The following is a 15,274-nucleotide window of genomic DNA, read 5'->3' as shown; positions in this document are numbered from 1 at the left end:
ATTACCAAGACCACACCGTAGGTGATTATGCCTGTCAGCTCTGCAAAAGCGTTTGAATGAAAGCATTTATCAAGCAAAAACTTCCAAACACATCTCCCTCAAAACTGAAGAAATGCCAGAGTGCAGTCACCTCCTAAAGACGACCCTAAAAATCAAAGGTTTAGGAAAGATTAACCCACTGGCCCCATAATTCTTAAGGGCAGTTGTTCTGTATTTCCAAGTATGATTTTATAAAGTTCTACTCAACAGAAATAACCAATTCCAAAATAGAACAACAACAACAAAAAAACCTTTCAGGAGTGATAGCCTGGGGTTCAACAGACATTTAACCTTTGCTCTTCGCTCTACAGAAACGCGTGCGATGGGACAAAGCAACGCCGGGTTTTGCTTTCTTTCCCATCTCTTCTCCCCCGAGAGGGCCCAGCCTCAGCTCCTCCGGCCGCCCGAGCGCAGCATTTATGCATTTGCGTTGTAGCTGTTCAGACATTTCTGCTGGCATTCGTGCCCACAGGTCATTTGACAAAACACTGCACATCGTTAATTTAAATTCTGAAGCTACCAAACAGTCAGAAAATGAATACACAAGTGGGTTTTAAGTGAAAATCCTTAAAGAGGCCATAAATGGCTAGAAAGCAATACTACCAATATATAAATTAAATGCAGGGCCGAGCATGGATGCAAACATTTAAAAACAAATATTTCTTTTAGAAGCTGTAAGACCCAAACACCTCGATGCCTTCCACGGGTACTAAACAAGCAGGGATGCACGGGGGGTGCCCTGCTCCAGGGGAGTCCCCTTCGCCTTCAGGGACACCCCCGGGACTGACACCCTTGCACCCGAGCAAGTTCAAGTGCAGCAAAACCCGTTGGTTTTCCTGAAGGGGGACCGAGGGGGCCGTGAAGCAGACAGCAAGAAAAACATGATTTTTTAAGGAAGGTGCATCTGTTTTTCTGAAGACTTTCCCTTCTCTCCCTGTCCCACTGATCACTGCGACTTTTGGAAGAACCTCAGTGCCACATAGTCATTAACAGGAACATCGAAAAAATTCTCGGAAACGGTTTAAAATAGTGACTTCCCCCCCCCGAAGCAGGTAAGCAGGACGGCAGGGCCGGGGAGCGGAGCCGCAGCCGTGCCCCGCTGCCAGCCCACCCCCACGGGAACGGGCACGGAGAGCGCGGCCGCGGGGGTCAGTCCCGGCTGAAACACCCCGGGGCGGCGGGCGGGGACCCACGCCAGCAGTGCCCGCACAACCGGGGCTCGGCGGCTTCGGGGCTGCGAGAAAAGAGGAAAAAAAAAAACCAACCAACCCTGCCACTTCCCTTCACTTAACGAATTCCGCCCCAGCCGCGCCCCCAGCCGCCCCAGGCGCCGGCCCCGCCGGGGCAGCGCGGCGGCCCGGTTTCCCCCGCGGAGCTGCGCGGCGGCGGTGCAGTGCGGGACGGTGCGCGGCGCGGCGGCGCCCCCGCCCGGGCCGGCCGGGAAAGGCGGTGCGTGCCCGGGGCCGCCCGCCCCGCCACGGGAGCCCCCGGGCCGCACGGCGAGGCCGGTCCCCGGTGTCTGTGTGTCGTCCATGTCCGTCCCCCGCGTTTACTCCCGCTGCGGGGCTCCGGTTGGGAGCGGGGGCACCGGGCGGCTGCGGGGGGGGAATGACACGGGGCGGGGGAGCGCTGCGCACGTACCCGCCCCCCCGCCGGTGCCCGGCGCCGCGAGCGCAGCGCCCCCGGGCGGGCGCGGGGGGGTGGGGTGGGGGGGGCGGGAGCGGGTCGCGCGCGGAAGACTGACAGCCGGGGGGCGGGACGGGGCGGCTCCCGGCGCTCCCCATTGGCGCGGGCGGCCGTGACGCGCGGCGCGGCGGCTGCCTATTAGGGCGGGAGGCGGAGGGAGGGCCCGGCAGAGCCGCGCCGAGCCCAGCCGCGCCGCATCCCGCCGCCGCCGGGAGGGCAGCGCCGCCCGCCCGCCGCGGAGGAGCCGGGGCGCCCCGCGGCCAGCAACGCCCCCGACGCGGGCGGGAGGAGCGCGGAGGAGCAGCGCCGTGTGGCGGCGGCCGCCGCGGGGAGAGAAGGAAAGTTGGTGCGAGCGGCGGCGTTGGCGGGGCCGCCCGGGAGCGGGACTGCAGAGAAGCCGCCGCCTCCTCGCCTCGGCCCGGCCGCCGCGGATGTGCCCCCGCCGGGCGGGGACGGACGGAGCGGAGCGGCGATCGGGCGGCGGGCTGCGCTTCACCCTCGCCGGGCTGCTGCACTCGGAGGATTTGTGGATTGACTCTCGCTCCTGACCCACCGCCCCAGCTGGATTTGTGGGGTTCTGTTGCTGGATTGTGGCTTTTTTTTTTTTTTTTTAAAAAATCTTTTTCTCTCCTGTGTCCTCGGGGGAAGGAACTGCCTGCCAGCCCCGCTCGCGTTCCCCACTGCAGTCGTGGCAGTGTCGCGGAGGCTGGGACCCCCCTTCAAGCCAAGGTGAGCGCTGGCACTGATCCGATACAGCATCACCCCTTTCCCCCCGGAAAGGTGCGTCGGGCTTGTAACCAAAGAGCGCGCACACACACCAAAAAAAAAAAAACACCAAACCAAAAGCCGCCCTGCATCTAGAAGCATACAAAATATCCAGATAGTGGGACTCGCATTTGGGATTTGTTAGTTCTCTTGCTCATGCCACTGCCCCATGGTTGCCTCAATGGCAGGATCATGAAGTGTTTGACTTTTTTTCTTCTGCTTCCAGAGACCTTAAAGAAGTCCAAAAAGAGTGTGAGGTCAAACGGCAAGGTGCCAGGATGCTATGAGATAGTGCCCCTGTCCCTGAAGAAGAAGATGGCTGCAGAACTTTACCCTGCCAGCACCAACACCAACATCGCAAACAGCAACGCCGCCGCCGCCGCCACCGCTGCCAACAGCAAGAAGAACGCCCTGCAGCTCCAGCAGAGCGCCCAGCCGCCGCCGCGGCCCCAGCTCCAGAACCTCAACAACAACAACTTGGAGAGCGCCAACTGGCAGTCCTTCCACCCCACCCTGCGGGAGAGGTAAGGGCCGGGCCCCTGCCGGACCCCCTCCCCGGCCGGCCGGGACGGAGGGAGGGCTGCCCGGCCGCTGCACCTGCGCCGAGGCCGGGCGGGGAGGGCTGGGCCGGCTTGGGAGGCGCCGGAGCCGCGGGGGAGGCCGGCGGGAGGTCGGGGCAGCGGGTGAGGGGCTGCCCGCGGCTCACCGGGCGTCTCCCCCCTCCCCTCGCTTGCAGGAACGCGTTGATGTTCAATAACGAGCTCATGGCTGACGTTCACTTCATCGTGGGCCCGCCAGGGGCAGCCAAGAAAGTTCCTGCCCATAAGGTCTGTGCAGATAATTTTTGGCTTTTTAGTAGTGCTGTGCGTATCGCCTTCTCCCCCTGCCTTGCAACGAGGTTCCTTTTTTTTTTTTCCTTCCTAATTACGGCTCTCGTCTAATCCCAGAAGTAATTCACAGATGCTGCAATGAAAGGGAACAGTCTCAGGCAGTCTTCTGCCTCCACTGCAGCTTTTAACTTTCCCTAAGTGTAGCTCTTATCAAAAGCCAGCACGTTCAGCTATTACCGATACGTATTACTGAGGCTTCTCTCTCTTTATTTTTCAGTATGTTTTGGCAGTTGGTAGCTCTGTCTTCTATGCTATGTTTTATGGCGATCTCGCAGAGGTCAAATCTGAAATCCATATACCAGATGTGGAACCTGCAGCCTTTCTAATCCTATTAAAGTAAGTGGCCACTACAAGTCTACTAATTACGTGGACAGAATCAAAGTAGCTTATAAAATATACATCTCCTAATTGGCATTGTGCAATACGCACTTATTGCTGTTTACTTAATGTGCTGACAAATACTGAATGTCAGATTCACTGCCAGCAAAGGTGACCATAGATCAATCTTTCATGGCCTATATTCTTTTTTTCCCCCCCTAAGAAACTATTTTTTTTTCCCCTCATCTAGATACATGTATAGTGACGAAATAGACCTGGAAGCTGACACAGTTCTGGCTACATTGTATGCTGCCAAGAAGTACATCGTGCCGGCCCTAGCAAAGGCTTGCGTCAATTTTCTGGAGACCAGTTTAGAAGCGAAGAACGCTTGTGTCCTGCTGTCTCAGAGCAGGCTCTTCGAGGAGCCAGAGCTGACGCAGCGCTGCTGGGAAGTGATTGATGCTCAAGCAGAAATGGCACTGAAGTCAGAGGGCTTCTGTGAGATAGATCAACAAACACTAGAGATCATTGTAACCCGGGAGGCACTCAACACCAAGGAAGTAGTAGTTTTCGAGGCTGTTCTCAACTGGGCAGAGGCTGAATGCAAAAGGCAAGGGCTGCCGGTTACACCGCGCAACAAGAGGAACGTATTAGGAAAAGCTTTGTACTTGGTGCGGATTCCAACCATGACTTTGGAAGAGTTTGCCAACGGAGCTGCCCAGTCCGACATCCTCACCCTTGAGGAAACTCACAACATATTCCTATGGTACACGGCCGCAAATAAACCCAAACTAGAGTTTCCACTGACAAAAAGAAAAGGACTTGTACCTCAGCGATGCCATCGGTTTCAGTCATCCGCGTATCGCAGCAATCAGTGGAGGTACCGAGGGCGATGTGACAGTATTCAGTTTGCCGTAGACAAACGGATATTTATAGCAGGACTGGGATTGTATGGGTCAAGCTGTGGCAAAGCTGAATACAGCGTCAAAATCGAACTGAAGCGCTTGGGGGTTGTCCTTGCTCAAAATCTGACAAAGTTTACCTCTGACGGCTCCAGTAACACTTTCTCTGTGTGGTTTGAACACCCTGTGCAGGTTGAGCAAGACACGTTTTACAATGTAAGTGCTATTCTGGACGGTAACGAACTCAGTTACTTTGGGCAAGAGGGAATGACTGAAGTGCAATGCGGGAAAGTGACATTCCAGTTCCAGTGCTCCTCGGACAGTACTAATGGAACCGGAGTGCAAGGAGGACAAATACCTGAGCTCATTTTCTATGCATGATGCATTTCACCTTGATTGTATTCCAGTACTGCAATGATGCACACTAAGGGATTTTTCAGTTTTACTACGAACTCTGCAGCAGTATGGAATGTTACGCTACTTACCTATCTGCTACATCAGGCTATACAAATAAGTGAAGGAATGCTCTTGAATTTAATCTTATTTTATTTATTCATAAGCTATTTGACTTAATAATTAAGACTGCAACAAGCAGAAAAATGTTAAATTTCGCACATCCTGTGCATTTATTTTGTATATAGATAACTAACTTGCAGACTGCAGCTGACTTAAACAGAATGTTCTAAACTAGAGCAGTTTATGAATCTGTGAAATATAAAACATTTTTACTTGCCCTAAATCCTGTGTACTTGATCATTGCTGATCTTACAGCTTGTGTCGGTTAATTGTACAGTAGATGAATTAACAGGGGTGATGATACTGTAGTCAGTCCCCTATGTGCATCTACACAGGGCATTAGCTATCACCGCAAATACAAAGGTTCCCTTGCCTGGTAACTGAGACTATCCATCAACAGCCTTTACTTTCCTTCATGAAAAAGGGAGATGACATATGTGGAAGCTCAGGGCTTTTTCTGTGTTGCCTAAGCTGAAGATAGACAAACCCTGAGTGTAATCAAAGTTGACCAAAATCACCCTGTGGTTGTCATTTGAAAGCTTCTAATGCCCATTCACACGCATCATCTGCTTTAACCTCCAGCCTGCCCAGCAAACAGCAACACTGCTACTTGTACCTGTCAAACTGCACCCCACTTCAACGACCCAGAGTCAAGACATACAGATGAAGCTTAGTGCAGTGACAGGCTCCATCACAGATTTAGCCCAGAGCTATAATACTGGCAGTCACTATGTAAATACACATCCTATCCTCAGATTTAGGAGAAGCCAGTAGAGAAATACTTGCAATATGGTCTTTAAGTTCACTCAAAATTACTACTTGGAAATAAGCCACACCTTAAACAAAAGCTGCTAGATCTTTCCACCCCCTCTTTTTTTCTGACAGCATAGTCCCATCCACTATTGGCAGTCATTTTATAGCTAGTACCTTTAACTGCTCTCAAAATGTGATAAAAGTATGTGTTTTTCTGAAGCATCTGACAGTCATTACAGATAAGCCAATTGTAAAAAAACTATTTCTAAAACTCTTCTTAATGACCTTGGCAAGAATATTCAAACAGCAGTCTAAACCAATATTTTCTGTGTATAACAAAAGTACCTCTACATATAACTTAGAAGGGTTTTCTGTTTGCCTTTTCCTAAGCTGCATTAATTTTCACCTAGAAACTAAGCTGCGATACAAATTCTGCCTGTTCTCTCTTGAAAAAGAGTAATGAAAAATAAGAAGGCAACTGAATTATTGAAAAGAAGAACTTTTTACCAGACATCAAGCTATGCTAACGAAGCCAGCACACCATGATGGCTGATAGCTGTGCACTGCCACATGCTATCTGGATGCTGTTAGGATGATGCTCCCTCAGTATGTGAGCTGATGGTTCTCTTGCTGTAAAGGCAGGCACTTGTGAGCCCAGCTCAGTACGTCTGACAGGGTATGTGTGCGTGGTGTTCTTCAACACAAAGGCATGTGACTCTCTCAGTACAGATTAAGAGGAGTGGGAGTGAGATTGAGTAAAGATACAGGAAGAAAATTCCTGCACAGAGGTGGGTAACAGTCACAAGACTTCTCTATAAATGCATTCTTTTAACTGGAATTGGCATGAATTCCCTTGTCTTAAAAGCTACAGCCTAGACAATAGCTTTTTTACCCTTTTGACAGGTTAAAACCCACCCTCCTATCACTGTTATGATTTCAGTGATGACTTACTAATTGAAAAGTTATTCACATGCTTGGAAAAAGCTGCTTCTCATTTTCCATCAGGTCACTTGTATTTCAGGCACTGAACACCTCAGCTACAAGTGATGGACAGATAGTAAATTTGGCAAGTATTTATGAAATCTTGCATATCTGGAACTGAAGTGTGACAAGCCCGTGCGAGCTTGTAGACACACACAAATTTGTTATACATTAACCTATTGTCTTAGTATAGCCTAAACTACCATTGGAAAAAGCTACAGAATTATTTGTAAAAGAGCACCTAGCTCCCAAAAAACTCTTACGTAAAGGAGAGCAGGCTCTCACAGTCAGCAATGCTCTTCTGCCTGAATTGATTCCAGCTTCATTTTTAAGTTACCACTTCGGTATTTAGCACACAATACTATGTATATATACACACATACATATATAGTCTTGTCAAGTAACCATGTGGAAAATACACCCAAATACTCAGAAGTCAACTCAAAAAAAAAATATACCTATGGCTGGAGCATTTATGCAGAGTTCTCTGGCCAACAGAAGGAAAGTTTTTCCCAGCACATAGACATTCACCTATTAAAAGACAAAAAAAAAATATTTAAATCTTAAACCACAAATGCTTTTAATAGAACATTTATAGGGAAAGGAAAAAACACCCCAACTTTTGAAATCTTAAACAATGTGCTTTAAGAAAATTCAATTGAAGTAATACAAGCAATATTCACAGGTACAGAATAATACTTGGTGCTTGTCAAAACCCACACAAATTAGCATTGTAAAAGCATAAATTTACACTGAAATTTTAAAGAGCTGTTCATCATGCTCTTCACTGGACTCAGTGTTGCTCTGTAGCACCTGGACAATTTTTCAGTTGTCACCTAACATCTTAAAGCGTTAAGTAGACTTTAATATCAGTGTATCTAAAGTGTAATTTATCTTGTAACAAAACTTGAGCAAATACTCGCAAGTTAGTGCAAATTTCAGCTCTGCATGATCATGTGAAGTGGGATAATTAAGTATTGCACAAGCACACACCAAACTTTTCCACCAAAGCAAGGAGTGGTGCTACGTGCCCCAACGGCTATTTGTCATTTCTTACTCTTTGGACATTGCCCCAGATCACCCTACATTAAAAAAAGATAAATAAATAAATGCAGAAAAACCCTAAACCACACCAAACCTGCTAAGAAGCCAGGGACAGTGCCCTGCTCCCCTCCACTCCTTCAGTATTGTGCTCAGGACGTAAACTGAGGGGAGGAGTTACTCTCCATACTCTGATTTGCAATTTATAGCATAGGCAATTACATTTGTATTTTAAAAGTCTGAGGAGGTTTTCTTTTACTATCTTAAGATGTGTTTTTGTGGTCAGCAAGAAAGGCAGGATATACTTCAATTCCCAATCAGCCCCAAACATTCCCACGAAGCTCCATGAACACCTTGCTCCCCCAAGGCATATGTAAAGGGCAAAGTTAGTATAAAAAAACTCCGTCCTACACTCCAAACAAATAATTTTAAAATTTTTTTTAAAGGATAGGATACACTCTATTGCTTTTATGTAACAGAATTGCCCCTCTCTTTCCTATGCCAGGATAGTGAAGGTGTTTACTAAGCAGTCAATTACACAACTGAGGAGTTGATATGGTACAAGCCTATGCAAATAAAAAATCCTGTTGCTAAGTATACTATTTCAGTTTCACAAAAGATCTTTACCAACATTAGTTTAAAAGCAAGCTTTCCTCCCAAGTGTATAGATGCTTCTAACCAAGCTAGCAAAAAAAAAAAATATTTAAATAAAAAAATACTGACACATTTTCACCTAGCAATTCAAAATATTTATGTGAAAATGTTCTTAACATTAATTTTTCTCAAATTTAAAAAAAAATAAAAATGTGAACTTCAAAGAAATCCTCAGAATGATCATGTATCCTGACAGTGACTGCACAATCAAGTGTACATGATATGATGGTAATTCATTCCATATTTAGTGGAAAGTGTTGAATATCTTCCATGCTGGGTCTGATCAATGGTTGGACTGGCCTAAAAGATACAAAAGTAGAGTCTTAAATTTTACTGTCCTTTTTTTCCTGAAATACCAGACAACATAGAAATACTATTCTATGGGAAGGAAGTGAACAAAATATGCCCTTTGAATAAGTAGTATATTCCTTAGGAAATAAGTCACCAAATTTTTACAGAAAAATAAGCACCTACTGAATCTGGCAATTCATATAGGCGTTTGAGAGCATGTGACTTTCCATGAGCCATGGAGACAGAACAGGCATTATTACAACAAAATATCTGCAGTGTTTCAGTTGGCTTTAAATGCTCTAGATTCACTGCAAGCTTGGAATGGCTTGTTTTGACCTTTTGTCTAAAAAATATTAACATAAAGAATGGGGGTTTGGCTGTAGTTTCAGCCTTCTAAGTTGGCTGACCAAGTTACTATAAATCTTAAACCTCATCACTTAGATCTTGTTCTGCAAGGACAATCTCACTGCACAAATCAATAAAGTTACTTCAGTGGCGCCAAGTACATACGATGTTTCCATCGGAGGCTTCACAAACTCATCTAGTTCTTTCATTTTAGTCTAGAAAAAAACCAACTCAAATTCAGACAAGTATTTCTCCTTCTGGCTTTTTTTTTTGTCATGACATCGAAGTACATGATGTTTGTCTCCATCAAACTATGTCCCCATCAAACCACTCTTTAAGATTAAACTCCTCCCAAGCAAACTTTCCATAAATGCAATCATCAAAGAACAAATAAATATGAAGAGGCATAAAGAAGCAGGGGTTTTAGTGAAGTTCTAACAATCAAAGTGGGTGCTGAATTAAGTCTAAAGCAAAGACAAATGCATAACAAAATTGCTCGATGACTGTTTATCTTCCTCTCCTTGGCCTAACTTAGTCTCCTAGATCCATGGTCTATTTGAGAAGTAATGTACTTAACCTGCTTTTCCACTTCTCTCAAATCATCAGTGTTTTATGATGAACTTCAAGGTGTAGGCAGTGTATTTACACAAAATAATAAATTCAAATAGAAATGGTACATCAGGGAATTTCTTTCTTTTGATCACAAGTGCATTTCTTTGTCGTTTCTGGTGACTACCAGAAAGAAATCATAATATACAGTTGATTACATGCTCTATATTATAGTTTTCCTCATGAAGTTCACATGTTTTTAATGCCAGGGTAAAGTCACAAAAAGAATCAGGAATATTTAATTGCTTCCAGTTTTCCTGGAAAAGCAGTAGGAAAAAAGACCTCAGGTCCTCTCATACAATATGTTTCTCATCTTTAAAAGTTACCAGGTATTCACAGGTTCTGGGGCATTTCTCATAAGTGGGAAATTTAAAGATGGCATAAAGTTCACCCAGAAATCTGTAATGGCATTGAACTGCTGAAACATGGTATTTAAGAACTTCTGGTTTTAGTGGAAGAAGGTTCTTCCACTAAAATTTTATGCCACTGTCACTAATTTCAAACATTACATACACACACACATGACAGATGAGATATGATATATCATAGGCATATAGAGTCCTTCTTTACTCTCATCATTTGTATGGGTTTTTTTTGCACTCCATTAAGCTTAGAAAATTAAAAGAATTAATTTAGAGGCCTACTTTAATTTCTAGTTCTTTCTTCATTAAGAACTTCTTATAAAAATTCATATACTCCAATCCATCAAAAGCTTAACGCTCCAAATTTAGGGCCATATGACATTTGCATTCATAAAACCTAATTTTATATGAGTCCTTAGAATGGTGAATAAACAAAAATGCCCTTCTAAAAGGATGTCTCTGGCTTAGACATGAATTGGTGCAGCTTTAAAGATTACCACATCAACTTCAGCCTCTTTTCTCCCTTCTTAATTTAAAAGGAACATACTGAAAAACAGTATTTCCTCAAACTTCCCCAATCAAAACTGTCAAAGTATAATAATTGTTTCGTTGACTTTCATAAGACTCACGCTCTTTGTTTGCGTATTTTCATCAGATTAAAATTTCCTAAACTTGATGCAATGACTAGCTTTGAGCTTCAACACCTAATACAACAGAGTGGTGACAACTTCTGTCAGAGCAGATATTTTAAAATATCTGCATACCCTGATAGTTTTTACCATATTATTTTACATTCAATTCACATTTAACAGAGTAAGTTTACAAACATATGGACCTGCCACTGAGTTGTTTCTTTAAAAAAAAAAACCTCAGCAGATTCTGCACCAGGAAGATATCTTTCAGACAAAAACTATGCGCTCAACAAGGCACTGCAAAAAAACCCCTGTTTTTATCGTTACATTTTTACAGCAGAACTTATTATCTAAGATGTTGTCTATTACCAATAGTTAATTTCTGCTCTTGTTATAGAACACTTTGTATTAGTTAAAAGGTGTTTTTGGAGAAGGAATGGCTTCCAATTATTCAGTTACATCTTTACAGAAGGATCCTTCTACTTGTTATACTCTTTGCCCTTCACAGTAGTTTTCGGAGACAGTCTTTTCATTTCACATCTGTCAGTCATCAGACACTGATTTCAAAGGGACACTTCCAGAGGGACTCTCTTCCTTTCATAATTTCCTCTTGCTTTCACATCATGCCTGATGTGTTCAAATACCAATATACTTCCACTTTTAGAAAAAACAACTACCTTGTTTCCAGTAACACAAGAATTCAGCTGTTCAGTCTAACACCTTCCAGAATTTTAAACTCTCTTTGGGAAACAGGGAATCTCCCATTCATACAGTTACCAGGTCACTTTACCTTGTGGAGAGCAGCAAAAAATAAAGCTGCAATCATTGAATGAAAGTTTTTGCTTGACCATAAGTTCCATAAATTTATAAATCAATAGCCTTTCGCTACAAGCAATTTCCAAAAAGGCTTTTCCAGACCATGGTATGGCATTCTGGAAATATATTACAAATGGTGACACTGGTTAAGGTATTCTGTCTTCTAGAAAGACAAAGGCTGGGCAGTTGGAACACGATGAGAATTCACACTGTGAAACATCCGTGGCTGCTTGCCTAAATAATTAAGCAAGCATGAAAAGCAAATGAGTTTTTAAGGAGAGTGTCTGTTGCTGGGGAAAGAGGCACCTGTGGTTATTTGATTCATTATTAACATTTCTAGTATAGTAATGCCTGAAGGTCCCAACCAGGTTGTTTAAATTAACTCAATCAACATAGCAATTTGCATAGGGGCAATAAAGGCAAATGTAGTCAACACGTTAATAACTTTAAATGAACAAAGGGTATTAAAAACTGAAGCAAATGAGTATAGTCTTTAAAAATACTCTATTTTACCCTTCTCCACACAATAAACTGGAACTTCTTATTTTTTTGGATCCATACTGCAACCAGAACATTACATTTAATCTCAAATGACAATACACAAAACTACAGGTACCAAACCCAGCTTGTCAGACTGCAGTTCAAAAAGAGACACAAATCAACATTAAGCAGCTTCCTCTCATGCTATGCTTTAAAGCACTGCCTTCAGCCTGGGGCCTCCAAATGGAGAGTCTGCTTTTGATAATCACACATGTGGTAGTCCTAGCATTCTTCCTCCAACACCACAGAAGTACAACAAACCATTATCATACTACCTATGCAAGAAAGTGAAAGAGTAATTTGCAACAAGCATGGAGGAATCAGGGAGGCCAATGACACCTTTAGAAGAAATAAATAAAAACAAGTGTCCAAAAGTAACTCACAACAAAAATCCTTCTGGACAAGAAAGTACTGTTACTTGACTAGACAAACTGAAGATAAAGAAATAGGGGGTGACAGTTGTGTTTTGAAGCAGAAGATAAACCAAAGGAGGACTAGACCAAGCAAGTACTAGTTACTGATTTTCACTCCCTGTGCACCCTCTTCCCTTATCTAGAACTGTAGTATAAGTTCAGCTTGGAATGGATCTCCACAAGTCTCCAGCCCAACCTCCTGCCCAAAGCAGCGTCAGCTACAAGAACAGACCTGATTGCTCAAGATCTTGAAAACCTTGACGGACAGATACTTCAAAACTACTCTGAACAACCTGTTTCAATACTTGGCTGTCCTCATGGTTAAAGACCTTTTCCTGATATCAAGTCAAAACATCTCATTTTAATTAATTATGCCTATTGCTGCTAATCCTCCTGCTGCGCACTCCTATAAAGAGCCTGGCTCTGTCTAACATCTTTCCAGCGAACATTAGCCTTCTTTAACAGCTGGACACACCACAAGGCACACTAAAAATTATATTCTACTAGGCTGAAATTGGAGATCAAAGCATTGCCAACACCTCTTCCCAAAGTCATTTATGACCACATTGCAAAGACCATGACACTGGAGACTACAAGAGACTAAAAAAGAAACTGCCATTTCTGAGGATGGGAAGGGCAGCATTTCACCACACTGGGATCAAAACTTCAGCCAAATAGTTCTCCAGGTGCAAGGAGTGAGGTGCTCTGAAACAGATGAGCAAACCTAAACTGTTCAGAAGTTGGGCCAAGGCTAGACAAGCTTTGCAACTCTCCTAAACAGGCAAGGCCTAGATTGGACTAACAAAAAAGCAAACAAAAGGCCTGATTACAGACCTCTCTAAAGACTATATTTGCAAGTAAAATGCAGTATCTGAAAATATAAGCAAGTACTTTCCCTGTCAGAGCCTGATGACTGATCGTCCTTCCAACTCAATCAACATGCAGCATGACTCTGCTCTGCACAAGGAAGAAGCCTGATTTGTAGCAGTGGTCTGGACATTTTCAGTTCATTTCAGATAATGCTTTAAAGTCTAAATGTACCAGAGGTATACTGAATCTGACAACACTTTCAACAGGAGGTTTCCAAGACATAGGACATATTTCACCTGAAGATAAAAGGGGAGGAAAAAATACCAAAGAAATTGCCTTCCCATTACAAAAAAAAAAAAAAAAAAAAAAGACATTTTGGCTTTTTCCAAGATGACAGCAAATTTGAAGCTCCAAAAACTATTATGTAATGTAGCAGTTCTCCAGTAGAACAAGACAAACTCCCACGTCTCAGTCATCAGCTTAAGAGGAAAACTGATATGACTCCTTAAACAGACTGCCATTAATAGTGAAAATTAGTCCCTTCTACTGCTAAGTTTTGCTAAGTTTTAGCAGCATAATACTATTCTAAAAGCATATTACACTACAGGGGACAGCTTTCTTATTTTTTAATGGAGAATGTGGGATCAAATCCCAAAGCAACTCTAATATAAAGACAGGTTGTATAAGTACAGACCAGAGCCTAAGAGGCCATGCTTACGATTTCCCCTCCCTTCTTTTTTTAATTTATTTTATTTTAGAAAGCTAAACAGAACATCAGGAGAGAATGAACACAAATAGGATAGGTCATTAAACAAATACTGAGTCGCAGGTAACAGCAGCTTCAAATCTTCTTCATACTACTTTTACATTTAGCTACCACCTTTCTTACATTGTGAGCTACAGAGGGTGTTAGCTTTTCCAGTGAGTGCAAGACACTGGTTGAAGGTCACTGATGTGGAGGGTGCCATAAGTGGCATGCAGAATGGCACAGCTAATACTGTTTCCAGCTGCAAGATGGCAAAAGGAAGCAATGGATGGCCTTTTTCACAGGCTTTCATTTATCTTTTCTGTTGGCAGCTGGAGTTACAGAGATTCCATTTTGTTTTGCTTTTAGATGAAGCAATACATGGAAGGTTGTTATGCTTTTTTTTCTCCTCAAATGCACTGAAACCTGTTTGAAGGTGTTCTGTAATTCAGTCGGTAGTCTCTGTGAAGAAACTCCATAAGGATATTTCATTTGGTAACTTTCTTCAAAAAATTCCTGCGGTCAGATGATTAGCAGCCCTGCAGGTCACTTCACCTCCCACAGCAAGTGAGCCACATCAAGTAGAAAATTCCGAAGAAAAATCTCGAAATTTGCTAAGCATCTAAGCAAGAGTTGGTAAAAGTCAGCAGTAACTCATTTTTTAAGACTTTCAGATGTGATTTTTTTTTCCTGATATAAAATTAAAACCTTTCTCATTCTACCAAGAAAAACAATTACCTGGACCAGTGTAATAAATTTTGTACAGAATCACAGAATCACCTTGGTTGGAAAAGACCTTGAAGATCATCCAGTCCAACCATTAACCTCACACTGACCGTTCTCAACTCCATCAGATCCCTCAGCGCTATGTCAACTCGACTCTTCAACCCCTCCAGGGATGGGGACTCCACCACTGCCCTGGGAAGCCCATTCCAATGCCCAACAACCCCTTCAGGAAAGAAATACTTCCTAATATCCAGTCTAAACCTTCCCTGGCACAACTTGAGGCCATGCCCTCTTGTCCTATCACTTGTTACTTGGTTAAAGAGACTCATCCCCAGCTCTCTGCAGCCTCCTTTCAGGTAGTTGTAGAGGGCCATGTGGTCTCCCCTCAGCCTCCTCTTCTCCAGACTAAACCCCCCCAGTTCCCTCAGCCGCTCCTCATA

General features: G+C 43.8%; 2 protein-coding genes across 7 annotated transcripts in view; one reads left to right on the top strand and one right to left on the bottom strand.

The window, feature by feature from the left end:
* Nucleotides 1–15,274, bottom strand: part of BRF1 (BRF1 general transcription factor IIIB subunit) — a 179,327-nt gene that overhangs the window by 89,769 nt on the left and 74,284 nt on the right. For 3 of the 4 annotated variants that reach the window (XM_074820977.1, XM_074820978.1, XM_074820979.1), the window contains one exon: nucleotides 7,309–7,381. In XM_074820977.1, the coding sequence (XP_074677078.1) occupies nucleotides 7,309–7,381 (73 nt within the window). Of the gene's footprint in view, nucleotides 1–7,308; nucleotides 7,382–9,265; nucleotides 9,315–15,274 lie in introns of those variants that run through there. The other variant, XM_074820980.1, reaches the window with a different exon arrangement.
* BTBD6 (BTB domain containing 6) lies at nucleotides 1,899–5,339 on the top strand. 3 transcript variants are annotated; one of them, XM_074820982.1, is made up of 5 exons: nucleotides 1,899–2,454; nucleotides 2,717–3,014; nucleotides 3,227–3,317; nucleotides 3,598–3,716; nucleotides 3,949–5,339. In XM_074820982.1, the coding sequence occupies exons 2-5, from the start codon at nucleotides 2,806–2,808 to the stop codon at nucleotides 4,979–4,981; spliced, it is 1,452 nt and encodes a 483-aa protein (XP_074677083.1). In that variant the 5' UTR covers nucleotides 1,899–2,454; nucleotides 2,717–2,805; the 3' UTR covers nucleotides 4,982–5,339. The 3 variants fall into 3 exon arrangements, with proteins under 3 accessions (XP_074677083.1, XP_074677082.1, XP_074677084.1); XM_074820981.1 differs by lacking the exon at nucleotides 1,899–2,454 and having other exon boundaries at nucleotides 2,473–3,014; XM_074820983.1 differs by lacking the exons at nucleotides 1,899–2,454; nucleotides 3,227–3,317 and having other exon boundaries at nucleotides 2,778–3,014.

Source organism: Strix aluco, chromosome 4 (genome assembly GCF_031877795.1).
Source record: "Strix aluco isolate bStrAlu1 chromosome 4, bStrAlu1.hap1, whole genome shotgun sequence".
Lineage (NCBI taxonomy): Eukaryota > Metazoa > Chordata > Aves > Strigiformes > Strigidae > Strix > Strix aluco.
Note: the sequence above shows the minus strand (reverse complement) of the source record. Positions and strands in the feature narration are given on the sequence as shown.